The sequence below is a fragment of the Lycorma delicatula genome, chromosome 2 (assembly GCF_047948215.1).
Source record: "Lycorma delicatula isolate Av1 chromosome 2, ASM4794821v1, whole genome shotgun sequence".
NCBI classification, from domain to species: domain Eukaryota; kingdom Metazoa; phylum Arthropoda; class Insecta; order Hemiptera; family Fulgoridae; genus Lycorma; species Lycorma delicatula.
In genome coordinates, this window is record NC_134456.1 from 90,857,070 (window position 1) to 90,884,684 (window position 27,615).

At 28.7% G+C, this 27,615-nt stretch overlaps 2 protein-coding genes across 5 annotated transcripts; one reads left to right on the forward strand and one right to left on the reverse strand.

Annotated features, from left to right (window-relative positions):
* Positions 1–214: 214 nt before the first annotated feature.
* On the reverse strand, positions 215–18,956 carry LOC142318994 (AKT-interacting protein-like). 2 transcript variants are annotated; one of them, XM_075355771.1, is made up of 7 exons: positions 18,784–18,956; positions 16,118–16,317; positions 11,170–11,234; positions 9,040–9,140; positions 8,199–8,386; positions 6,535–6,703; positions 215–764 (listed from the first exon to the last, which is right to left on the reverse strand). In XM_075355771.1, the coding sequence occupies exons 1-7, from the start codon at positions 18,805–18,807 to the stop codon at positions 681–683; spliced, it is 831 nt and encodes a 276-aa protein (XP_075211886.1). In that variant the 5' UTR covers positions 18,808–18,956; the 3' UTR covers positions 215–680. The 2 variants fall into 2 exon arrangements, with proteins under 2 accessions (XP_075211886.1, XP_075211887.1); XM_075355772.1 differs by lacking the exon at positions 16,118–16,317.
* A 3,265-nt stretch (positions 18,957–22,221) lies between these two features.
* Positions 22,222–27,126, forward strand: LOC142320215 (putative NADH dehydrogenase [ubiquinone] 1 alpha subcomplex subunit 12). Of its 3 annotated transcripts, none has more exons than XM_075357905.1 (2): positions 22,222–22,379; positions 26,821–27,126. In XM_075357905.1, exons 1-2 carry the CDS (start codon positions 22,225–22,227, stop codon positions 27,101–27,103), a joined length of 438 nt encoding a protein of 145 aa, XP_075214020.1. In that variant the 5' UTR covers positions 22,222–22,224; the 3' UTR covers positions 27,104–27,126. The 3 variants fall into 3 exon arrangements, 1 of the variants encoding a protein (XP_075214020.1); XR_012755316.1 differs by lacking the exon at positions 22,222–22,379 and adding an exon at positions 24,107–24,242 and having other exon boundaries at positions 26,821–26,957; XR_012755315.1 differs by lacking the exon at positions 22,222–22,379 and adding an exon at positions 24,252–24,449 and having other exon boundaries at positions 26,821–26,957.
* Positions 27,127–27,615: the final 489 nt, after the last annotated feature.

Sequence of the window (27,615 nt, forward strand, 5' to 3'; positions counted from 1 at the left end):
CACTTTTAAATCTGTGAAGTACTTTTTTAATTACCAGTACATGGGACTGATAAAAAAAAACATTCTGATAAAACATGTATTTTATGTTTATTATATGCTACATGAATTTTTATGAAGATCATATCTTGTAAGGATACAGTTCCAATGACACAGTGGATAGTGGTAACTTTAGGAGGTTTTTTTAAAAACTTATGTTCTAATTAAAAATTATATATACCCTTAAATAAATAATTTTATTTTTACATTATATTACATGTAATATGTGAACTTACAACAGGTGGCACACAACTGATAATAAATATTAATATAATAATAGAATCTGTACATATTTAATACTTTAAATATTAAAGTATACATTTTTTTATTACGGCAAAAGTACATATATTCAAAAGAAAAGTGGAGGCCATCTTCTCTACATTCATTCACAAAAACTCAATACTAGTTACTATTTTATAACAATTCCTAAAAATTAATTTTTGAAATATGACAGAACTAATCAACTTTAAGAATTAAAATACTCAACATTATTTTTCAGTTCTCAATACTAGTTACTATTTTATAACAATTCCTAAAAATTAATTTTTGAAATATGACAGAACTAATCAACTTTAAGAATTAAAATACTCAACATTATTTTTCAGTTCAATTGTACTACAACACTTATAGTAATAAGTCTCCTATCATGTAATTGGCTTTGAAAATGGCTCAAGTGATCCAAACTGAACCCAAGAGAGACCAGTGTTGACCGATGAATTTTCTTCTACCTGTAATTAAAATTTAAGAAAAGTTATTAGCAACATTTACATTTAGTTATAAAAACAAAACGCCAGGCTTCAAAGATGTGCAATTGCTACCATTATAGGATGTTTTACAGTCTCTGGGAACATAGAATATCACCCTCAGAGTAAACTCAAGTAATATCACTTTCACTTGATGAAAATTACAATGCCAGTGATAAAAATACATCAGATCTATAATAAATCATTTGCAATATGTAAAACTCTGTACATGATATTTATACTACATTGTCACAAATGTAAATGATTTATCTGAAATTTCACAAACAAAAATTGAAGTGTTGCATACATCAGTGAACTGACTGAAAAATTCAAAAAAAGATTAGTAAAATATTTTAATGTATGTATCAAAGTTTGATGTAGATCTTGTAGCTTTTAATGTTTTGATTAATAATTTCAAATAGATCAGAGGAACATCAGCAAGATGAATGAAGAGTGATGGATAATTTCTACAAACAACTCTTTTAAATTAACTATATGGACACCAACAACATCAAGAAATTCAATCACTATTGACAGGTTACTAGTATGGATAACTTGTAACAAGTCGCTACATTTATTTAAATATTTCTTAACAGCCTGATTACTGTAATCTCAATAAAACAGTTTCTGTAGCAACAAATACGGGATACAGTGATGTACTTGGCTGTCCCTTGTGTGAACTTGACAGAATTTGAACCACCTAAAAACGTAATACTTAAAATTCACTTATTGAAAATAATTAAACTTCAAACTAAAACAGTTAAATATGTTACATAACTATATTATAAATTACATTAGCCAATAGTGCAATACCTTCGATGGATTTAAAAGCTTTGTAGTAAATACAAGGCTTCATAAATGAATTCAGTGAATACCATTTATAATTAAAAAACAATTCAGACATTTAAATAGAAAAGTGGAACCAGTTACCAAATGGTCTTTCTGCTATGAATGAATTTGTGAGATAAAAACCTTTATTTATTAGTACATAGGAACATATATTACTGCACCTCAAATAGTACCTATTTAAATTTCTTAACTTCAATATGATTTGAATAAATAAAATAATTTTCAATTTGACAATAACTCAATGGTAGCAAATTCCACTTCCAACTGGGATAAAAATAAATCCGTGTTCTACCAACCAGGAACAAATCCATATATCATTTGCGTAAAGATGAAGGACCCCATCCCAAAAATAAATATACAGATCCTATAGCACACCAAAGCTACTTTTACTCAAGAAGTTGATTGCACAGGAAGAAGTTAATATAACCCTTAATATATTTATCATTCCTTCAGTACACAGAACTCAAAATATTTGTTAATATTTTAGCACAAAACTTAGAAGTTATGTTTATCATATTTTACTTTCCTGATACCATAGCTCTGGAGCTAAGCTGCAAAGAGTAAAGTATGGTAATCAGTCAAAAATAGGGTATGGGTTTTTTACATTTCTTGATGTTTCATTATCTAGGGACACGTGCATATAGGGCAATTTGTTGCTAAACTTTTGGGGGCAATATTTCCAAGAGGTGGAGGAGCATTTAGGGGGTTAATTATCTCAAAATGTTGCAAACATAACCGCACTTTATATTAAACTCGATATATGCGTGCATGCTTATCTTAACATTTTTTAAAAAGAATTTTCCCAAAATTACCCCTCTCTGAAAATTGAAAAATGCTATCTTTTTATTTATTGCTTATTACTTAACCAATTTTTTTGTATATCTTCCTAGGCATAGTAGCAGTGATATTAACCCCAAAAAAATATTTTGAGGGCAATATTCGGGGTGGAATGAACCGATCAAGGTTTAAAAATATCGATTTTTAGAATTTTTGAAAACTTTTTAGTTTAATTAAACTTTTTGTTAGTGATATGTGTCGGAGTGTCTTGGTGGGGAGCTTTTTACCTTCCCCTGTCAAACACTTTCTTACTAATATCTTAAACATATTTCTCATTTTTTTCTAATTATCGCATCTCACGATTCACGATTAATATTGTTAAACTCATTAACCATCCTATATATCACATATTAAATTTAAATGTGTTAAGTTTTCAAGAGTGTGAATTAAATTTATTAAACGATATTTAAACTTAAGTGGAAGCTTATTTTCACGTTGCTAATTAAACAAACATTTTTTGGTGACCCCGACGTGATATTCATGTGCTATAAACTATTATTAAACTGTATTATTTCATTGAACTGAGCATCTCAGTAATTAAACGTGTTCAGTAATAATACTCTAAAACTTGGTTTTAAACAAAAGCTTAAACTTTTAATATGAAATATTACCGACTTCTATGCTTTGTGCTATGTCAAACATAAAAAAAAAATAAATTTAATAATTTCACATCACGAGAATTTCACTCTTCAAGATAAACAACTTCACTCGTCAATTTTCATCATCCTGAGGTCTGTGTTTGGCATATTTACTGGAGGATGTCTTCGTCAACTTAATGCAGAGTCGGCCACTTGGAACCAAGGTTTATATTCGAGCCATACGTCACTACTTTTCTTTTGAATATTGTGCCAACAACGTTTTCCTTTATTATCTAGTTCGTAATATAATTAGACATAATTTTTTCAATTCCTGGTTTCCTGTCTGTCATATCCCATATTTGACTTGTACTCTTTCCTCATATTATTTAATTATATTTGCAATTTATTTTCTTCATTTATATATAGTTGTACATACTTCTTAAAACAGAAAATTTCTTTCAATACAATACCAATATGATATTAATTTTCTTGTAAACAAATTGTTATATTTTAGACTGTTTTTTTTTTATTGCTTACAATCAGCTAAGAATAATATTTAATGCAATCACAATCTTCAGATCTTTTCTAACTGTTGTATAATTTCTAATTACAAAAATATTTTAGTTCCAAATATTCATTTACTTTGTCTCGAACTGGGCCACATAGGGAATTTATGTTTTAAATCTTTTATTGTGGTTGTTATATAATACCATTCATACATTTTTCATATCTTGTTTTCATGAGAATTAATTTCATGCAACTAGTTTTAGATAGGGTTAATTTTATTCTGTTTTAGTCTTAAACAAATTTATGTTAGATTAATCTTTAGTTTATGAGCAAGACTTCTAATCAGACATCATTCACATACTTTTCAGGCGATTCTGCCAGACATCATTATCTCACATTCCTTTCATATCTTAATTTAAAAGGCTATAAAACTTAGTAATTTGTTTGGTTAATGCGTTATTGAGTAAATTCACATCAGTCTATCATATATGTACAACTTTTATTTGTTTTTCCAACTACAGTTTTATTTACTTTGAGGAGTTATCAATTTACTAATCAAAAATAGTATTTATCCAATTAACTATAACTAGAACTTTTGATTTTGTTTGTTTATGTTTCATTAATATTTTTTTTTTTTGTTATGTTTAAATATTGATGTATTTACAACTTTATTATTACAATTTATTTCTCTCCATGTTTCTGAGCATTATCATTTCTCTTGTGGTATTGTTAGCTTATACATTTAATTTAGTCTTAAAACACTTTCGCATGATTGTAACTCAGCACTCGTTTTAAAATTGGTTCATCATGGCATTAAGCGGTATTACTGATTAACCATCTAAAACCAAGGAAGCCATCAAATCCTTAAATTTTAAACATGGTCAAATTAAAGCTAGAGTTACGAGAACAAAAACCTTTCTCGAATCATTTAATCCCACGCTTCAATCCATTTCAAATCTCACCTGCAGACTTCAAAAACTTGAAGATTATTGGTCAGAGTTCAACGCAGTTCAAGCTGAAATTGATACTCTCACTAGCACGGACGATACCCATGAATCTGAATACGTTGCATTTGAAGACAATTATTATGAAATTCGATCCCGAATCAAAGATTTTCTGTCACATAATAAATCCTCCTCACACCATGATCAGTCACAAACATCATTTCAACAAACTAACGATTATAATAACATTCAACTTCCGAACATACCTTTACCGACCTTTTCGGGAAAATATGAGGAATGGAGTGATTTTCACGACATCTTTGAAAGCATGATTAATAATTCCACCAAACTATACAAAATACAGAAGTTTTATTATTTACATTCATGTCTTACTGGTGAAGCATTTCAAATGATAACAATAAAGTAACAAATGATAACTATGATTCTGCTTGGAAAGCGTTAAAGGGACGATTCAGAAATAAAAGACTCATGTTCAGGAAATTTTAAACGTTCCATCATTGGAAAAGCCTCTTGCTAATGAAAAAGAATTTACATGATACTATTTTTTTTAGTTGTACAATTTCTAGTGAAATTTTTTATGTAGCAAATGTAGAAATTTTTTTTTAATTCTTGGAAGGTGATTTTAATGATCGAGAAGAAAAAAAACATTTTTTAAATTTTTTGTGTTATTTAAACATATAATAATAATTTTACAATAAAATTGCCCTCCAACCCAAAAAAGAAATTTTACGTAACTTTTTTTATATGTATAATTATTTTTTGCCAGGAAAGTATTTCAACTTTCTTGTCAGATTTTTTTTTAGCCAATTCACCAGAAAAACTTGAAGCTTGTTGTAGGAATACAATAGCTGGAGGTTAGCAGAACAGTACATTTTAAGTTAACAATTTTTTTTTTAAACATTTTCTACAAAAACAACCTATCCCCTCCAAAAATATACATAATTAAACAAAATAGCACATTGAGTATTATATTTATAATTTATGAAATTTAACAACCCCAGTAACAAAAATACATTCAGAAAATTGTTTTATTTCCTTAATTCCTACAAATAACTATTGCACCTATAAAGCTAAATTCAAAACATAAGGAATTTTTTTTTTAAATATAAATTTACATTTTTTCTATATTGGGGAAAAAAGGTCAAATGAATACTGGCCATTTCAGTATGTTCCTCCCTACCACTTACTCTGAAACTAACAAGAAATGGACATTGTTTTATTATTGCCAGCATTAGTTATACGTTGTTTCATGAACGTTTCACTCAAACATAATTATGAATCACACATAAACCACAAAAACATGCATAATACAAGTTATAAAGAGATGACCAGCTTGGCAAAGCATGAATTACAATAGCTTTCAGAATACTATTTTAGCAAGTGTGCACAGACGAGTTTCTGGGGAAGAAAATTAATCATTCATCACTACATCTTTTACAATATTAGAATATTCTAAAATTATGACACAACGTGCAGAAAGGAAAAAGTTGATGAGAACGCATGTGTGCAGATACCACCAGACCACTATGAGTAAAATCATCATATTAAAAGAAACCCTTTCAACCAATGCACTTTTACCTTTAATCAATGAATCTTTTTTTGACAATCAATAAAATGTCATGGCAGAAACTACAAATGCTTTTCTAAGGGCATAAAGCAAAGCTGAAAAATCTGACCTAACACATTGTACAAAATCATTACAACTTCAGTTACCATTAACAAATATTACACATTTACATCAAGAAAGATAGATAAATAGTTCTATCTAACAGCTAAAGGAGATCTAGGTTCTTCTGGACTCATAGCTCAAGAATCAATCAATGTTTTTGTTAGACACAAGAAAATTGTTAAATATATTTTGATTTCAAATACAAAATTACATAATAAAATAGCTAGACATTATTGCTTTACTTTGAATACATAGAAATTACTTTTAAATTTTCATTATTATAAATGACTTAATACTGTAATTGCTTTTTATGGCATTACAAGAGACATGTGAAAACAAAAGACAATTACCTTTTTTAAAGTTATCATTTCTTTTGCAGATCCATGTATTTTCTCATCAAAACGATCAAATTTAAGGTAATACGGATCATCAGAAGGTGGAGGGTCATACAACCTAGCTTGACTAAGTTCAACACTTTCCTTAACTCTTTCAACGAACATTTCCATATCACTGACATACCTGAATGTAAAAACACAAAATAAATACTCAATAAATTTTAATTTAATTTCTATGAGTCCACTTCAAAAGTTACTGTAAAGCCAAAAAACTAGTTAAATGTTTGAAGTTTGTCACGTTTTGTTGAATGAGTCAGTTATGTTTTGTGTATGCAACACAAAACATAACTGACTAACACTAAACACTAAACATAATGTGCTAACATGAGGAAATTCATGCAGAATTTCCTCATGTTAGCACATTATTGTCAAGATCTATAAGATACTTTAACTTACACAAATAATTCTATTTTTTTCCTTTTTATATGTCAATAAATACCAATTAATCTTATAACCTAAATTGTAATTAATTTTATTTATTATTTTTACGTGAAAAATAAAGTCGGACTGATGACAAATCTGTAACGACTGGATATCTATCCAATTCAGTCAATAGCTTACTAATCCATCTCCATCCAACAAGTCCTTATGATTACTACGGGCTGAATGCTTACTATAAAGTCAAGTAATCATTTAGATAGTACTATATAATTTTATCGTCACGTGGTTATCTATCCTAACACAAATCCACTTCTACTCCAGGTAAAATTTTCAGTTCCTAATAGCTTATATTTCCTTTAAAATTGTCTCCAATTTATACTCTTTTTTGGACCTTTGACTGATTTTTATATCACTGTTTTAATTAATTAACACTTTTCCTTTGATGATATTTTGAAACAAGTTAGTTTTTCTGCTCTCAGTTTTTTGCTTGATTAAGCTTCTAATCTCATTCACTCTACTAATTACTTTTTTACTTTTCTCTTCATTCATATTTTAATTTTAGAATTTTTAGTATTTATAAAATTAATAGTTTTTAAATAATTCATAATACGGTTGTTAGGATAAACATCATTATAAAATTCTTTGTTGGACATTTTCTTATCAAGTTTACTGTTGCGATCTCATCCCCTCTGAAGCATGCCTAACAGTAGTCCCGGAAGTTTACTGTTGCATTATTATTATACTTTAAATCTCTTTTTATTCTCTGTTTTTACTTTAACTGCAATAGGCTTGAGAAAACCTTTTAAAACATTATTTTAAAACAAACCATCATTTAAAAAAAATTTTAGAAGTACATAAGAATCTACAAAAATAAAAGTATTTAACAGTGCTGAGCATTTCATAAAAGCATATTCATACCTCATAATTAAGATAAAATGAAGAACTGAAATTTTAGAAATAAATAATAATAATAATGAAATAAAGCAATTATGGTCATAACACACATTAATCATATAATTCAATTACATGAAACAATGTGACAAGTACTGTGGCTTTTTAAATTTAAAATCGAATTATTTCATGACAATTACATAATATTTTTAAAGTTCTGTGTTAGGTAAAAAAAAATGGAAGTAGCTTAAAAAAGCATTATTCATTGGAAAATAAATATTAAATCACTAAGGTAATTCAAACATCATTATTATTATTATTATTACTTTTACAAATAGTTTACTTACAAATGTGCTGCTTCAGGATTAGCAGGATCTTTAATGTCAATACTGTAAAATGATCTATATACATGTTCAAGAAGGTGCCACAATCTATTAACATCTTTTCGCCATTCAGGAAATGCATGACTTACTTGCATTTCATTTGTACTTGCATTGATGCTAGGGTGAAATATTTGAGATTCAAATATAACTCTCTAGAACAGTAAAAAAAGAAATCACTAGAAATAACCAATTTTATTGCACCATTCAAAAGAAAAATTAAATCACTTGAAAATTTAAAATTTTCAGTAATTGCAATCAAATACGATGAACACAGTTAAAGTATCTAACAAAAAATGTAAGTAAAAACAACAAACTCAAAAATAAATATCTAGAAGAGTTAGGTTACTGAACAGAAAATACATTTTAAAAACCCTCAATTACGGCAGATTTCAAATTGAAGCAATAAGAGCAAATACATAAAAATCCATTATTAATCTTTGCTAATATCCAGAAAAATAAATGAAATTTTTGAAAACACCATTAGAACTAAATGAAATCTTTAATCTATGTTGAAGATATGCTAATCTAGCATAGTTAAAACATTTTCATGTGAGTAAAAACCTACATTATCTGAAATTTGAGTTGTTTTATTATAAAAATGATCATGTTGGGTAATATTTACTATTAAATACTAAGAAAACATAATTATCAAAAGGTATCTTTAACTGAATTTGAAAAATGATGGAACAGCCATTTGTAATTGGGCATTAATTTTTTTAAAGTAAAAGTCTTAACTAAAAAAAAAAAAAATAATAATAAAATAAATAAATTTTACAATAAATGATGATTTAATAAAAATACAAACCGGACAACTGCAGTCTGGAAAATTCTCTGGTATGTGCAAGTTAAAACGAAATACTCCTCCTTGGTAAATCCCCTTTCTTAGAAACAGAACGCCAAACCATACTGTAAATACCAATTAAACCATCTATCATATAAAACAGGAATTATTACAACAGAAAATAATTGAATAAATAAAACATTATAAATGTTTCATATTTATTTCTCTTAATAATTAAATCTCTGGATAAGACGGAATAACTAGATCACTTTCGTACAACTCTGACATTTATATTAAGTCTGGTGGGGAATCTAGGAGATGGGTAGAAACTGTTATCACTTATTTTACACTGACAAAAGGGATCTACATAACACCTAATTGAATTAAATCTAAAAAATATCTACTTCCAGAAAAATATTTCCAGAAAGCACAGAATAATAGCACATACACAGTCATATACAGGACTAAGAAGGATCCTCTGCTAACAGTAACTTCAGATAAATTTAAATTATCACACCTAATGAAAGTAAAATAGAACAAGAACGATTAAATGGCAATAAAACACCAGGTGCATAAATGTAAAGTAAATAACTTATCCTACTTGCATATTAGCTAGTCAACCTGAAATTAATAATTTATGAAAGGGACCTGTCCTATTATGTGGGAACTACTTATTTTATTTCTGCTCATGACAATGTATTTAGTTTAATATTACTAGTCACATTAAATCTTATTCAAAAGTATTTTCCAATATTTTAGTCTATAATATGCTGAGAAAAAATTTACTTCCCAAGCTGTATGGAAATCAAGTCTTAAAAAATATTTCAAGCTCCTTCATTACTGGTTTTGCAGGGGTATTGTAGTTAAAGAACCTCATCTTGAAGTGGTTAAAAAGTGTATTTAGTATGTGTATAAATAGATCAGAGTTGTATATGTACATTTAGTATGTAATTTTTGTCAAATTTAGTGTTTTTTGTAAATTCTATACTATCCAACTAGGTAGAAATGACCTTTATGTGCTGCTGTGTTAAAATTTCATCATATGGTTAATAGCTTTTTATACATTTCCTGTTGTTATGAGGTTGTTAACTAGGTTGATTCCATAGGAGATATCATGTTTCAATTAAGAAATTCTTAAGGAGCAAGGAATGAGGAGGGGCGTTTTCACATTCCAGTTATGCAATTTCTACAGATCTTGTCTTTTACAGGGAACAATATTATAATGGGGAACCTCTTGATAATATTTATTTATTTTTTGATCTTCTAAAGTGCATTTGTTTATACAACTACACAGTAGTTACAAAACTACTACTAATTTATTTGAGCTAGAAGAGTTTGAAGAATTTTTAAACGACTTTTTTAGGTTGAACTGATAAATTCAACTTCTTCACCAGCAGTCTTAAAAAAGTCAGCATTGTTGTAAACATAAACCAGCATATTCTAATTAATATTAAAGCAAAATACTTCACTTAGTCAAGAGCAGTTTAGATAAAAATTTTGCTGCACATACCCAAACCAAATGTTAAAATTATTTTTACTAAACCTGTATAAATACGACAGCATCACCAATGTCTCAATCAAATGTTATCTTAAAAATTTATAAATCAATATTCTTTGAACTTATTTCAAAAATATCAAAATTTTGGCTTGATAATGGTCTACAAGAACAATGACCACTTTCCACCAGTTTGGCCATTGTTGTAGGCTATTATAACATTCTTTTGTGTAACACTCATAGCACTGACAATGCATACTAAATCTTACATAGAGCTTCTACTTAAGCATCATGCAGATGTTTAATAAAACTTAATGCAAAAACATTATTCAATACTTTCTGACAATTAATAAGAAATAAATGACCGAAACAATTATACAATTACACACAAAACTGGAGGGACAGTGATTAATTTTTACCAACAATGCTAGTAAAAAAGCATGCATAAATAGCAATGTTAATTACTATGCTGTGCTAAGCCCTGTTCTTGACTCAAGCTGTCAGCAAAAAAAAATAAATAAATAAAATGACTGAAGGATGCTTTTTGAATAGATCTTATATTTGGGGATATAAAATAACAACATATATCTTTTGGTAAAAAAACATAAACAAATAAGATGTTATAAGTCAACTAGATAATATGTAAGTACCCAACTTACATAAGGCAGAAGATGCTGATGGCATAACGTAAAGTCCAGGAAGACTATGTTTAACCAGCATGTTACTGAAATAAAAATCAAAAATTTCAATTTGATATAACTATTTTAACTACTATTATTTCTTCATCTCTAGATATAATCTAACAATTAAAATTATAGCCAGAAAAATTCAATAGTATATTTTATAAAAAGCATATAATTAAAATGATTCTACAATTCTAATAATAATAAAAATAAAAATCAACCATGATTAGAATTTTTACCAGATAAAGGCACTTAACATATTTTGTTAGAAATGTATTTCAGATTTTATGAAAAATCTGTAATGTATAAAAAAAAGGGTAACAGAATCAAAACTCTATGTTTAATATTATATATGTATATCATTAGTAAAAGTCTGTTCTGATCTAACCAATGCTACTACCACACTGTTAAACAGAACCTAGAAATATTAGAAATACAACCATAGTGAAATTATGGCGGAAAAACCCAGCTGCTCCTGTCTTTCTTTGATATTCATATAATCAGAAATGAATGACTGACAACAAACATAATAAAAATGTACACTGAGGAATAATAATTTTATGAGGGCTATCCAGAAAGTAACGTAAGTTTTGGTATAAAAAAAAACAACAGTTATTGGAAAAAATTTATTATATACAATTCAAAATACATTCTTAAACTGTTTTTCTATGTAATTGCCAAATAAACTGACCAACTTGTCACATCTGTATTGCATCATTTTGTATTGCTTCATCAAAAGATTTTGCCACCTGGTTTTTCAGCTAGTCACTGACACCTTCCTGGACTCCCTTGTCATTACAAAAGCATTTAGTTACAAGCAAGTTTTTCATGTAAGGGAACGAACGGTAATCGTTTGGTGCCAGATCTGGTCTTATGCAAGATAAAATATTTTCCATTCAAACTTTCTCAAAAGTTCTCAAGTACAGTGAGCCATATACAGATGTGCATGAAGAAAACCCCACAAGTCAAGATGACATACCACTTGTTTTGGATTGCTCTTCGTAGCTATTTTAGGATCTCACATTACATTTCTACATTTATTGCAGCAATATCCAACATTAATTTAACAAAAATTACAACTTTTCTGTCTCAGAAAATTGTGTGACAAGACAAAAATAGATTAAAATATTATTAGTATGCTACTAAAGTACAGTCTTCAATAAAATATACTGGTTTGAATATAATAACAATATACAAATCTTCACAAAATGTAGCCTTTTATTTAAAAACTATTCTCCTGTTTCTTAAAAATAAGCAATGTTTTTTTAGGTAAGAAGAAACTTATGTCTCCTATTGCTAAAAAAATTATGGAAGAAAACTGTTAACTTACAGTGCAAATGCTATAAATGTATTTTTGATGTTAGTATTTACAAAGATAAAAATCATACAAGCATTAATTTATTTTTTATAACATATATTAGCAATATATTTTTAACAGCAAATTTTTTTAATTGCTCCAACAAAAAAAAACTTTTTTAACAAAATGAAATTGTCAAAAAGTTAAAAAATAAAGGGAAAAACTGCTATTCTTATTCAGTAATATAAAATTTGCTTCTTTTAATAGATAGATTTACAAAAGATTATTAACTCTTTGACCAACATGTCTTAGAACGTTAAGCATACCTATAATTTAGAAAGAGCATTTAAAAGTATTATACTGATTTTGTGACTGATGCAACAGCAGCCTTATTTGTATGTATGCATGTATTTATGGTCATTTACATGTTGCTCATTCTTAAAATTAAGACTACTTTAGTTCAAATATATATATCCTTGAAGGTCAGATTGATGATGAAGATAATACTGATATAAAAATTTAAATTACTGATTTAAATATTATGCTCTAATTTTAAACTCTGTGCACCTTTAAAAATAATGCAGTATCTAGATGAAACTTTAAAGAAACAATAGATAAATGGAAATTAATAAACATACAAAATGAAAGTTTTTTATTACTGTACAATTTTGTCTAAGATATTTTCATTTCGACATTCTCAAAAAACTGTTAAGTCATAAATTTTATTTTCAGGCTAGAAATAGTTATTTAACTGAGGACATTAAAATTGTCTTAAATATGTTGTCTAGCATGTTGCAATTAATAATTACTATTAAAAATCCCATACGAATGTACTAAAATAGAAAGCTTAATCAAACTCATAAAGCTTTTAGAACCCATGGATCAATCATCAATTTTAAAATATTATATCAGATAATGCATTATCATTTTAACAAGTAAAAATCAACAGATATAATGATCAACTAAATTACATATCGGTAATAATTAAACTATGAGGGTCAGTCAAATATAAACTGGGCTTTTAGTCTTCATGGCTCATTTATTGAACAAGTGTGGCAGGGAGGAAGAATTTTGATGGTGGAGATGTGGGAACAGGATACTCTCTCTAGTTGCCTGGTATTTATATCTGTCTAGTCACTAGAGTCATGTCAAAGTAAGAGGTTTTTCCATTATTGATTATACAATATATTATCATGAAGTTCCTCATGAATGAGAGTAGTTAGGCCTAGACTGCAAGCACAGTTTGAGGATATGATGTCATGTACCCAAGTTTATGATGTGCCAGCAAATTTAAAGGAGGACTTGAAGCTGTGAAAAATGAGTCCACAATAAGCGTTTAAGGACAAGTGTGACAGTGACAACATTCATTCTATCTATGACCTCATTGAAGACAAGTGGCAACTTACATTCAATGAAATTGCTTCGGAAACGAGTATCAGTCATGAAAAATCCCATTCCATTGTCATGAAGCACCCTGGGCTCCAAGACTTATAACTGAAAATTAGAAATAGGCTTGATAGGAAATTTTCCCACATGAAAATAAATCACATGTGTTGAGATATAGTCCATCACTATACTGTAGTCAAAATCTGTGAGTATCAAATAGCACAGGAATGGAGAGAGTCTTACTCTCTAAAGATGAAAATGCATCTCAGCTGTAAAAATCCTTACATCTTTTGAAACTAGAAAGACATATTATTAGTCAATTTTCCCCATTAATTTTGCACTGTGAATGCTGTGTGGAAAAACTGAAAACCGCCTACAGAAACAAAAGGTGACATCAACCAATCAGAGGTGCAATTCTCCTTTATAAAACACCCAAGCCTTATATAGTCACAAGCACTCAAGATATATTTATTGGATGAAATTTACTGGGAAACCTAAGAACGTTCTTCATACAGACTAAATTTATCCCTGCATGATTTCTTTTTGTTTGGGCTATTGAAGGAGACACGGGGAGAATAGAAGGAGCCCTGGAATATATTCATTCCAGAGTACCTATAAAGCAGAGAAGTTTGTGTGCAATTAGCTTCTGATGTATCCTCAAACTTTTTATAAAAGAGAGATCCACAAGCTCGCAACATACTGGGAAAAATGTGCAGAAAGTCAGGGAGACTACATAGAAAATTAATAAATATGATTTGTATTTCTATTCTGTATAAGTAAATGTTAAAAACAAAAATCTGGTTCATATTTACCAACCTAGAAACTATTCAGAAATCTAGAAGCTATAATTGTTATTCCAAATAAAGTAATTTATTATGTTAAAAATTTACTTGTTCATTTATGATTGTATGAATATATTTACAAATATAATATTAATGAAGCAAAAATATTTGAAAAATTGTTGCTTTTAATTTTCTATCTGTTAAATGATTTAATAATCTCATATTCAAAGGACCCATTATTAGTTTTACAAATGTATATTTGTTTACAATCATTACGATTAATTCTCTAAATGCCAATACCATTAAATTTTCTTATAATGTAATTTTAATATAATTTAAATATTCTGTTAGATTGTTTATGGGTTTAAAAAATATAAAATATTTTCATTAATGCAAGTATTAACAAATTTATTTATATTTTTATTAATGTAGAAGAGTATGTTACACATATTCTAAATTTATATTTATTGTCTTCAAATGCAATTAAAGAAATACTTCATTATTTCTTACTGTTATTATATAGTTATTTAAATTCTCCATAAAGTTCTCTGTATATAAATATAAAAAAATTCTCTATACTAAATAAAACTTTGTATCTGCTATAAATTTAATCTCTTTTATTTCTTTGACTAATTATATTTTGTTGTGTTATATTTGTGTGCTTTGTATAACATGTAGGCCTTCATTAGGGAAAAGCTTTTTATATAAAATGGTAAGTTTATATTAAGCTTGCTATTTTGCTATGTTCACATGTGATTTTGTTAATAATTAAAATTATATGCAGAAATAATTGCATATTCTGACTACATAACCTTTTTGTTGTAATTTTAAAGACCATAATTCAAAACAAGCCTCATCTTTGATGGTACACATTATAATTTATTACAATTTTACTGGCAATAGATCATTTTTTAACTTCCAGGACCACCATTTGGTATTGCTTCAGAGAATAAGATGAATGACAAGTAGCATGTGAAAATGCCAAGCCTGACCGGGATTCGAACCCGGGACCTCCAGATGAAAGGCTGAGACGCTCCCACTCGTACCACAGAGGCTGGCAGCAATAGATCTTAAAATTTAAGTTAACTGCAGGCAAAATAAATAAGAAATAATGTACTGTCTGTGCTGTCTCTAATTAATCTCTTACCTTCTGATTTAGATGAAGTGTTATATAATCTTTTATCAAAAGAAGAAAATACTAGATGCTTATTTTTCTCCTATAATCTCATTTTCTTTTCATAAAATGGGGTTTTCTCAAGAGCAATAAGAAAAATACTAAAATACTGTGAAAAAATACAAATGAAAAACAGTTTTCCAGAAAAAAATCCCAAAAAATACATTTTCTGCAGTTTTTAAACTGCTGAAATTACATCACTTAACTATATTTTGAAAACATACTTCAATAATATAACAATTTGCGATTTTTAATTCATAAATGAAAATAATCTTGACTACTTACTATTCAGATATAATACTATATTCTTGAAAATACTGATTGTAGGCCTGCTTATAAATGTTAGCCTGTGAAACTGACTGATGGGGTCTTTCAATCATTTTTGCTGACATACTAAGCATTGAATCCCCATAGGTTTTAGGAGGCAGTACTCTTCTTAGGGAACCTTGCCTCTTCAGTGAATCGCCAGAATCTGTTTCTCCATTCTAAATGCAAAGATTAAAGCAATAATTTGTTAATAAATATTACATATACGTCTGATTTTTTTCTAACATATCTTATATTTTACAGTTGCTTACAACTATAATAATCTTCTGATTATACGATCAGAAATACAACACTGCATATATCGCTTCTTTTTATATGTATGTAGAATGCAATTTCTAATACACTGTAATCAGCATTTGATGTGACAGTTCCTTAGTTACATTAAAAAAAAAGCAAAAAAAAAGTAAAATCTGTTTATCTATGCATGTATATTTTATGTATACCGTAATACATATTAGCCAATACTGAATCCTGATTACACTGTTTTACATAAATATTTGGTACTTGTCTTAATGGGGCGGGGCCACTCAATTTTAGCTATTTTCTGTTGGTATTTTGTATGTTAATTATTGTATTTAGTTTAAATATCACTTTTGTTAATTAATAAGTTGAATATTTAAAGTTAATTAGACGAGATTAGCAAATAAAGCAAACATTAGGTTATGTTGATATGATACAAAGTTTAATACATGCCGGCCTCCCTTTCATCTGGAGGTCCCGGGTTTGAATTTCGGTCAGGCATGGAATTTTCACACATGCTACAAATTATTCATCTCATCCTCTGAAGCATGCCTAGCGATGGACCCGGAGGTTAAAAAAAAAGTTTAATACGTGGAATCAATAGTCACCTAACCTTCTTTCTTTTTCTTTTTTCTGTTTAACCTGAGGAACCACTGTAAGATATTACTTCAGGAAATGACATGTATGAATGTAAACAAAGTATAGTCTCAGGTTGATCATTTCACTTGCTTCGCTCGCTAACCACTTCTAATTAACATACATATACAAATTATATCAATCAGTTTTTGTGAGTTATGATGATGTATTCAAATGCTAATCCATTCTGTAGAAAGAGGTAAGAGTTAAGATAAAGGTTTTGTGGAGATAGGAATAAACCATAAACTAAACAATTTATTAATCCATTAATAGATTAGTGACTTAAATGACAGTAATTTTCTTCCATTTCAATAGAAATATTTTTGTACTACAATGAAGTGGTAAATTTGCTGCACTACTTGACAAATAAACAACATTACAGTAAGTATGAAATAGCTGATTCACAAGCTAAGGAAAATAATATCAAAAACACTTTACATGTGACTATCATGACTGTCAGACATAAAGCACCCTAGAATAACATACGAAACTGAAATCTACATGAATTTTTTAAAGATTACCTCTCCCATTCCAAAAAACGAAAACATCATAAATTTGTTATAAATGTAAAGTTCTTTTCATTTAAAACTGGAGAAAAGGAAAGCATACTGTGAACTCATAAATCTTAATCTACAGAAAACATGGTTTTAAGATTTATAACTTATTATAAACTTAGAAAATGGATTTTATTACAAACTCATCACTTTTTTCTGACTATTAATTTTGAAAAATAATGATGTTCCAACTTAAATCATTACGAAAACTTAATAATCCTACTACACATCATCATGGATTAGAACATAACAGACTTTTTTACGCAACATTCTTTATAACTACTATTTCTTAACAACTGTGTCTGTTGGGTAAATTCACTTATTATATTACTGTTTATGGTTGGTGTTGCTTTTGCAGAATGTACTTTGACAATGAAAAATTATACAACTTTAATTTATTTCCTTATTGATGACAAAAAAAATTCCTATAAATATTTTTTGAAATTATTAAAAACATTATTGTGAAGTGTAATGTTCTGTGGAAGAAGCACATCCCAACCTCCACAGATGAATACGCCTGCCTTGTGGTGATTCCGGTCACCCCCCCCCCCATAACCATTCATAGCCCTGATGGGCTTTAACGGGAAGTGAAGTAGCACAATAGTAAAATTAATTGAGGCATTACAAATATGATGTTGTAGGGCAATGTTGAAAAATAGGATTTGATAAAATTTGAAATCAAGAGGCCTACATTTTCAGGGCTCATAAAAATAACTTGTACACCCAGCTTAAGTTAACTTGCAAAAGAAAATAAACAAACACTTTAGAGTTGGATTAAAAATTGTTATGAATCAACCAGGTCACTGAGAATGTAGTATATAATAAATTTGTTGTCATTAAAAGATTATCACAGAACATAAAGAATCAAACCCATCAACCAATGATTAAAAAAAATCCATTAAAAGCTGAATACTTGTAGAACTGCTGCAGTCAGAAATGCAACAACACGATTTAAAATCTAAATTTTAACTAAAAGTTAACTTTAAAAAATCGATTTTTTAATAACAGTCCAATCGACAACACGACATATTAACACGAAATGTCACATCATCTTTGATTTTAAAATGGTATTTAAAACAAACACATTTCTAACTAAATTCAAAATGTATTGACAGAGTCGTTGATTTAAACTGTTACAATATAACTTTCTTTACAAACATGAAATTCAAATATTTTAATTATTTCTATACTGACAGGTTTTGAAGAGCTCGAGGCCATTGTAGCATAACGACGTTAGTCAAATGGAGTTAACCAAACGTTTTCTTATAGCATAGTTACTTCGTAAAAATCAAATACCATAACCTAAATAACTACCACCTTATACCAGAGACAGTACAACAGTCTTGACGATTGACCATGAGTATGAACATAACCTGAAAGACAAGCGACTAACTATGTGCATATTCTAGCGGTACTTCTCAGAACTAACGATTCAAACCAATAGTGACCATGTTTCCTTCTTGCAATTTTTATTTTTACTTTCCCGCCTAGACAACTCAATAATAGACCAATATCTCTAGAAGCACTGATCTCTATGTAACTGGATAAGAGATCGTATAGCGTAAAATACGAGTACATATTCATTATAATCGTGATGGTAGGAATGTTTATTTACTCAAGTCAGGTAACCAAAAGAATGGTTATTTTAGCAGCAAACGCCGCAATTTACAAACAGTTGAAGAAAATTTATATAGAGATCACTATTCAAAATTTATATAGAGATCATTTCTACTACATCGGTTTAAAACGTGCTTAAGAAATACGTACTCTTACACCTCTGTACATGCACAGTTTCATTTTATTTAGTTCTACCACTCATTTAGTGGCGTAAGTTTATGCTACAAATTTTACCAATTCTAATAGATGGATTCCCTATCCAGTTATATAGAGATCAGTGTCTAGAAGGGAAAATATTGTATTCGGTCTAATTTGGGTATATGCAGTTTTCACCGGATCTTGAAGTTTTGTCATCAAGGAACCCAAAAAACCGGATCGAAATTTTCCGGATGTTAAAGTTCGTGTGTTTGGAGTCGGCCTCTAAATCACCTTATATCTTCAGAACTGCTGGACCGATTTTGAACAAAATTGGTCAGATTAGTTCTATATATCAATACCATTAAAATTTCAACTTAAAAGATATATAGGCTGAGGTTGTAGAACGCACCGGGGTGGTCTAGTGGTGAACGTGTCTTCCCAAATCAGCTGATTTGGAAGTCGAGAATTCCAGCGTTCAAGTCCTAGTAAAGTCAGCTATTTTTACACGGATTTGAATACTAGATCATGGATACCGGTGTTCTTTGGTGGCTAGGTTTTAATTAACCACACATCTCAGGAATGGTCGAACTGAGAATGTGCAAGACTACACTTCATTTACACTCATACATATCATCCTCTAAAGTATTATCTAAACGGTAGTTACCGGAGGCTAAACAGGAAAAAGAAAGAAAGGCTGAGGTTGTAGAGCAAGGTCACCCTCAGTATATCAAAATTTCGCCTAATTAAGGCCATATTTTTACAATTAAAAAAATAATATTTGCAAAATCGCATCCCTTTAAAATTCTCTTTAGTTGTAGGATTAATGAATAGAGTTACTTACCAGCTGGAAACTACACAGGTATGACTCAATTCGATCGTTCTTGCAACTAATGAGAAAAACGGAACAGCTGAAAAACCAAGATCGGAATGTGGCAATGGAACAGGCTGAACCCATAAGGTTGTGATGATGATAATTTACTTTGATGACTAGAGAATTTAATAAATACACAAAAATTGCACTTATTTAAAAAAAGAGAAAAATACACTTTAATTATTAGATAGATTTACAGCTACATAAAACTTTAAAATAAACAGCTTGGCTTTAAAGTCCATATCAAGTAAATAATCATCATAAAATGGATTCTCAAAGTAATAAGTAAAGGATATTAATTAGTAATCAGAATAAAAATGAAATCTAACATAGTTTTAGCTTCTTTCCAGTCACCTCTCCAAACATAAACACCATTTATTTTAAGATTGCACAAGTTTGAGGATATTCAGCAATTACTTGTGCATTCTATCTTTTAAATTTTCTTCTCTTGGTATATTTTCAATTACTGGAACAACTAATTAATTATTCATAATTATTATAATTCTTATGTAGTTCTTGATTTTTGATACCTAAAACAAAATTAGCTAATTAATATAATGCAAAATAAATGGTGCAAGGACATAGAATTACTGTCCAAAAACAATCAAGGGTGGATTAATGTGAGAGCTATTGGATCATCAGTTTAATGTTGCATACATAAAATATACTTCCTATAAGGGTTTCAGGGGACATGTGGTAGAAAATGTATCAAATGAAGACAAATAAGATTAATGTAAATTACCTGGGGATTGTTTGGTACAAGAAAATAATAGGAAGGTGAATCAGTTGGTTTTCAAAATAACAAGTGAAATGTTATATATATATAATATCATTTCAGCATATATGGAAGAGAGAATGGAGCTATTCATTCACTTTATTATGTGATAGACAATTTCTCCCTAAACCCGATCTGTTAAAAATTAAGTAAACATCATTACCAAAACCCTCATTTTTCAAATAATTCTGTATTTATTTTACAAAAAAATATATTTAAATCTAATTTATTTACATATTTATATTAGTAAATTATAATGAAATGCCATACTATTTTCTGACTAAGAAAAATCTTCCATCCACTTGTAAAATCCAAGCATTTCATTAATTAAAATTTTTTATTTGGCTGTAACTCTGGAACCAATGAAAATAAGTACCACTATGATATATTGTTGAAAATCTCTCAATGAGGGCTTATTACTGCAGTTAAGAAAAAGTCCAAAATCCAAATTTATTTATAGGTCTGTACACATATTTGGCCCAGTTGATTGCAATTAAATGGGGATGTGCGCAACTAGATGTTACAACAGTCCTAAATACAAAATTTTAACATTCTATGACTAATCATTTTTGAGTTATATGTTATACATATGTACGTACAGATGTCACACCAAAACTAGACAAAATGGATTCATGGATGGTCAAAATGGATATTTCCGTTGAAATCTGAAATTTTTGGTGATTGCAATACTTCCTTTACTTCGTACAAGGAAGTAAAAAATGTAATTCACAGATTGTGTTTTAAAATTCAAAACACTGGTTGAATGTAAAGATTTACTATTAGGCTCTAATAGTAAGTATAAGTTGTAATTAATTAATCCGTGAATTTTATTTGTAGTTATTTACAATAAAACAAAATTTTACAACCAGAAATTCATAAAAAAAGTTGAAGTTTGTCTTAAAAAAAATAAAAAAGATAAATTACATTTATAAATACAGTTAAAATAAATATTTTACAACATTAAAAAAAATTAACAAAAATTTAAATTAGAAATGAATATATATATCTTTTTTAATAAAAACTGTAATAATTCAATGTTTATTATGTTATTTTACAATGAAATGTTCTGTTTGTTTTATGTTATACATATGTTATGAATATAATATAGAAAATATCTAAAAATCTACTGGTATTATTAAAATAAAGAAGAAAAATCTCTAAATTGTCATTATTCTATTAAAATTTATCTTGTCATTACGTAAACAAGCATTTTAGGAAATATTAATTATTAAAAATGCCTTTAACAAAACTTAGAAAATTTTTTGAAATCATTAAAGTTAATGGTGGAATAAGAAATAGTTTATATAAAATATTTATGCGAGATGATCTTAAAGAAGGAAGACTTGTGGGCAAAGATGAATTTGGTAATCATTATTTTGAAAACAACAGGTATGTATGGCACTTTATGGCAGGTTTATTATTAAAAATTTAGTAATTGTTTATTAAACAGTTACTGGGATGCACTGGTGCTGGAACCCATTCCAGTATTGCTTTTTGGTAGAAATAAATTGTCCTGTCATGAAAAATTTGTTTTTACTGCAGTTTGGCGTACGTTTTATTTTAACATAAGAAATACAATATAAATTATAAAAATCAGACTGCAAAAGTAAAACTTCGTTTTGGATATCTGTAGGCAAAGTTATTTTTATACAGATTTGAATTCTAGATCATGGATACCGGTATTCTTTGGTGGTTGGGTTTCAATTAACCACACATCTCAGGAATGTTTGACCGGAGACTGGATAAGACTACACTTCATTTACATTCAAACATATCATCCTCTGAAGTAATACCTTACAATGGTTTCGGAGGCTAATATGGTCAGAAAAGAGGAAAAAAAACTCATTCTGAGAAAATGAAAGAATTTTAGAAAATAATTGGAGATTATATAAGTAGTAATTTTAACATTGTTCTTAATTAATCCTTAATGAAGGAAAACATACAAAATAAAATTACCAATAATAATTGATTATGGAAAATTTAGCCTGTAAAAAAGTTATCTGACTACAACAATTAATATAATAGAGATAATGAATACTGCTACACCAAACTTTCATCAGTAAACTTTACCTTTCAAATTATAAAAGTTACAGGAACATTTAATGCTATTTTGAAATGGAAAACTTAAGGTTATTTTTGGTCTAATGACAAGATACATTGGTATAAAACTTAGTAAGATTGAGAAATTTTTTTTAAGCATAACTGAATCATAAACACAAACAGGAAAAATGCCAAAAGGCCTTTCTATTAAAAGAGGATCTTGTTTTGCTTGATCACTAAATAAAACAATAAAAATATTGTTCATGTACTTAAAGATTGAAGTGTATTAAAGCATCTTCATGAGAGAAATGAATTTACTTGTTTACACTATGCTTGCTTTATGGTTATAATGCATGCAAAATAGATGTCACCAACTGCTTTCTCTTACAGTAACGTTTTTCACTATAACAATATTGCTCGAGTAAAATATTAAATATGTAACCATTATACACACATTTTTTTAACTAGATTCAGCAAACCAATGTAAAACAGTACTTTGGTAAGTAAAGAAGGTTACAGAAAACCATTTTACTCTATACTTTCTCAAGCTGCAGGAAAAATGTTTTTCTTTTTGTTATATGCATTCAATAGGGTGTGCAAAACATGATCTTTTAAGGTTTTCTCCTGCATTCAACCACTGGAATTTCTCTTTTCAGTGATTGTCAAGCATATTATGGCTCCATTTTCCCTGGTAGCATGTTTCCACCATTGATATATCCTGATGAAAGCAGTTACTTACTGTGCTCATTACTTACATTGTCAAGGTTAGGTGGAAAAAGGTCCTGTGTGAATCCAACAAGTGAAAAGGTTTAGTGCTCTCACCTTGAAATCTTGATCCTTTTTTTCTTCATTACATTCTAAATTACAATAGTCTTCTTCATTGGCATTTTCTTCTAAAGGCCCACATTTCTGATGGCAATGTAGTAGTAACTTTTCAATGTGTGTAATAGGTCTCATAGCTGAAATTATATTAAATTCAACAGAATATGTGACAGATTTCTTGAATCTAGTTGTAAGGTAAAAATAACAATTTAACAGGTGGTCATAGGCTCTCTCCATTACATATAAAGCAGGTTCCATATGTTACAGCTTCTCAAGCAGCTGCTTAATGAAGTTACATAAACATTACAGTAATACTGGTACTTTTCAAGAAGACGCCCGCATCCGACATGTAGTTAGTTAGATGGCGCCACTGAAAGAAGAAAATAAATAGTACGTACATATTTTTTATTTTGAAATACATATATTGTACTGTAATATCATTAAAATAATACAATGATACTGTAACAATAAAATAACAGTAATTTACTATATCATTTACTGTATTACTTAACTTTACCTAACTTGTATTTCTGCATTAAATGTGAGTCTCAATTTACGCGATTTCATTATACGCGGAAACTTTCCGGAACGGAAAAGGTTAGTAAGCGTTGGTTAAGTTTGGTTAGATTATATTTATTTATTACATAAAGTTAGATTATAATTTTTATTTTCTCCTTTCAGTGGCGCCATCTACAACTAACAACTGACTTTTCTTTTTCCTGTTTAGCCTCCGGTACCGTTTAGATAATACTTCAGAGGATGATATGTATGAGTGTAAATGAAGTGTAGTCTTGTACATTCTCAGTTCGACCATTTCTGAGATGTGTGGTTAATTGAAACCCAACCACCAAAGAACACCGGTATCCACGATTTAGTATTCAAATCCGAGTAAAAATAACTGGCTTTACTAGGACTAGAACGCTGTAACTCTCGACTTCCAAATCATCTGATTTGGGAAGACGCGTTCACCACTAGACCAACCCAGTGGGTTAACAACTGACTTACAGATAGGCTGCGGGCGGTCGTCTTCTTGAAAAGTACCGTAATATGAGGCACCCAAGAATTGTCCTGATCTCTCCTATTTTACAAATAGCGAAAATTTTTAGGATGATTTTTACAATCATATGCACTTTTATATTAATTACTAACAGCATAATAAAATATTATTGAATCACAACAAAAACAAAATCCATCCATATTAGAAAAAGTAGTCATAAAACAAAGATCAAGCCAAGAATGTTATTCACATGAAAGCTAGAACAAAACTATTTCTCTGATCTGGATTATTCCACAGAAAAAAATATTAATTGAAATGAATATATCATAAATAAATCATATATTTTTCTTAGTGGGAATGAATCACAGTAAGCAGTTAGTATTGATGTGATTTTATAATGTAATACCATATTAGTTACAATGGTCACTCCTCAAAATTGTTCTATTCTGAACAATTTATAAATACAGTTGACATATAAATACCTTCAGTGTTTAGTCTTAATAGAGAAAATAATTGTTTTAACAATTTTATTTTTTTAAGAATGAGAATTACAAAAACTTCTTAAGTAATAAAAAGTTTTCTATACCATAATATAATTAATAGCCATTTTTTTATTTAGTAATTAAAAATAAGCAATTCTCTTAATTTTCTACATATGTTAAGGAAACCAAGACACATTTGAAATTAACTTTTCAAGCATTTTCATTTGTAATTTATGATAATAAATTAAAAATGAAAATAATTATAAATTAAATAAAACTATTTAATTCATCCATTTTATTTTTATCAAATCATTTTATTCAACTCAGGTCACCAGGACCAGGTGGTCCTGGTGACACAACCATGTTACTCTTATTAAAGGGTAAAAATAAAGTTTAAAAAAGGGTAAAATAAAGGTAAGTTACTTTTACATGGATTTGAGTAGTAGTAGATAGTGAGTGTCAGTGTACTTTAATGGTTGGGGTTCAATTAACCACACATCACAGAAATGGTCAGTTTGAATCTGTACAAGACAACTAATTTACATGTTTTATATATCATCACCTCATTGAGCCACAGGATTGCTTATTGTTCACAATTTGAACAGATTGCAACATACAGTTAGGAATCTGATTTATATATATATATAAATCTAGTGAGTCTGTTACTATTTCACACAAAAACTTAACTGACTGAGTTGAAATTTTGCACGAACATAGGTTTTATATCTTGAAAAAAAATAAATAGGACTATTGCTGTTAGAAAATATTTCACTGTTTCAAGATGGCTGTTCTAATGACTTGTAGTAACAACTGGATTATGTTACTTGCTGATATTTAACTTTACTATGACCAAAGCATTTGTTAAATCAAATTCAGAGATCATTTACAAATTTAAAATTAAATTTTCTATAAAAACGTTCCCTTTTCGTTATCTAGATGTTAAGTAGCTTTAAAGGTATAATGGTGTGTGGTGCAGTTGCTTAACCAACACAGCCACTACCACAATTACTATGTGTGCGATGTGCCATGGTAATATATTTTTAAGATTGGGGCTGACTATTCTGAAACTTCAAGTTTTGAGTCCTGTGCTGGCCAAACTGTTCTGAAGAAATTTCAATACATTGAAATTAAGTAATAAGTATACATTAAATAAGTAACAATTAAAGCCTATTCAGTTTATAAAAACTGTTACTTATTAGTAATATTCTCACCAACATGAAGATAATGACAGTTATCTTCATGACTGTGAAGATAACTGTCATATTATCTTCACAATCATGTGAAGGATCCAGGCAGCAGATCCCCTCAGCTAGTCAGGAAGGATGAGAAAAGTGAGCCCTGACTGGCTAGTAGAAAGTAATAGTCAATTTACATTTCTCTACTATTTTTTTCTTTTATTTACTATTTTTACTGGATTAACACATTTTATTACAAGACTGAGTCATTTAAAGTTAACAAACTCAATACTTTTTAAAATTTTATTTTTCAGATATTTCATGGGACGTAGTCGATGGGTTGAATTTAATAATAATTATAAACTTGAGTATGACGCAACTCATATTACTCCTGATTGGTTCGGTTGGATGCATTATAAAACTGATTTATTACCATGTGAAGATCCAGGAAGAAAATTTTATTCATGGGCTTTACCACATAAAGAAAATATGTCTGGAACAAAATATGCATATTACCCATATAGTACAACCAACCCAAAAATAACAGCTTGGGTTCCACCAAAACGATGTTATCAAAAAAAAAAACTAAAAAAATAAAATTTTTCTGAGCTGTAAAAAGAAAAAATCATGTACTAATAAATATTTTCTGTAACTGATTTAAATTTTTTTTTCTTTTTTCAATTGTATTATCTCTCTGCACTGGTAGATTGTATGCATTAAGTGGCATTACAGGATTCAAGACATGCTTACAAAATTTTTCATGAAATGGGATGGCTAGGATAACAAAATTATTTAAATATTGGTTTGTAAACATATTAATTCTAATTTCAATGCATCACTAAATGGTTTGATGCACTTCTTTACTTTGTTTCTACTATGTGCTAATCTCTAATTACAATGTTTTTCACATCCTATATTTTTAAATGCTTAGATAATTAATATTTGTTTATCCATATTAAGTTTTTCATTATAAACTAATTTTCTGAGTACATTATATGATCTAATTCCCAGTTATTGGGTTTTACAAGTATTTTTGAAAAGACTTCCAAAATCCATTTTGGAAGGACAAATGTCAGAATTACTGCCTGCAAAAATACCTGTTAAAATTT

Bases quoted from the DNA above. Each gene is read 5' to 3' on its own strand.
- LOC142318994 (XM_075355771.1), bottom strand. From the start codon at position 18,807: ATGGCCTCGAGCTCTTCAAAACCT. The intron at 9,141-11,169 runs GTAAGTTGGGTA...TGGTATTTACAG, and splicing joins ATCAGCATCTTCTGCCTTAT to TATGGTTTGGCGTTCTGTTT. The intron at 765-6,534 runs GTAATTGTCTTT...TTTTAATTACAG, and splicing joins AAATGATAACTTTAAAAAAG to GTAGAAGAAAATTCATCGGT.
- LOC142320215 (XM_075357905.1), top strand. From the start codon at position 22,225: ATGCCTTTAACAAAACTTAGAAAATTTTTTGAAATCATTAAAGTTAAT. The intron at 22,380-26,820 runs GTATGTATGGCA...TTTATTTTTCAG, and splicing joins CATTATTTTGAAAACAACAG to ATATTTCATGGGACGTAGTC.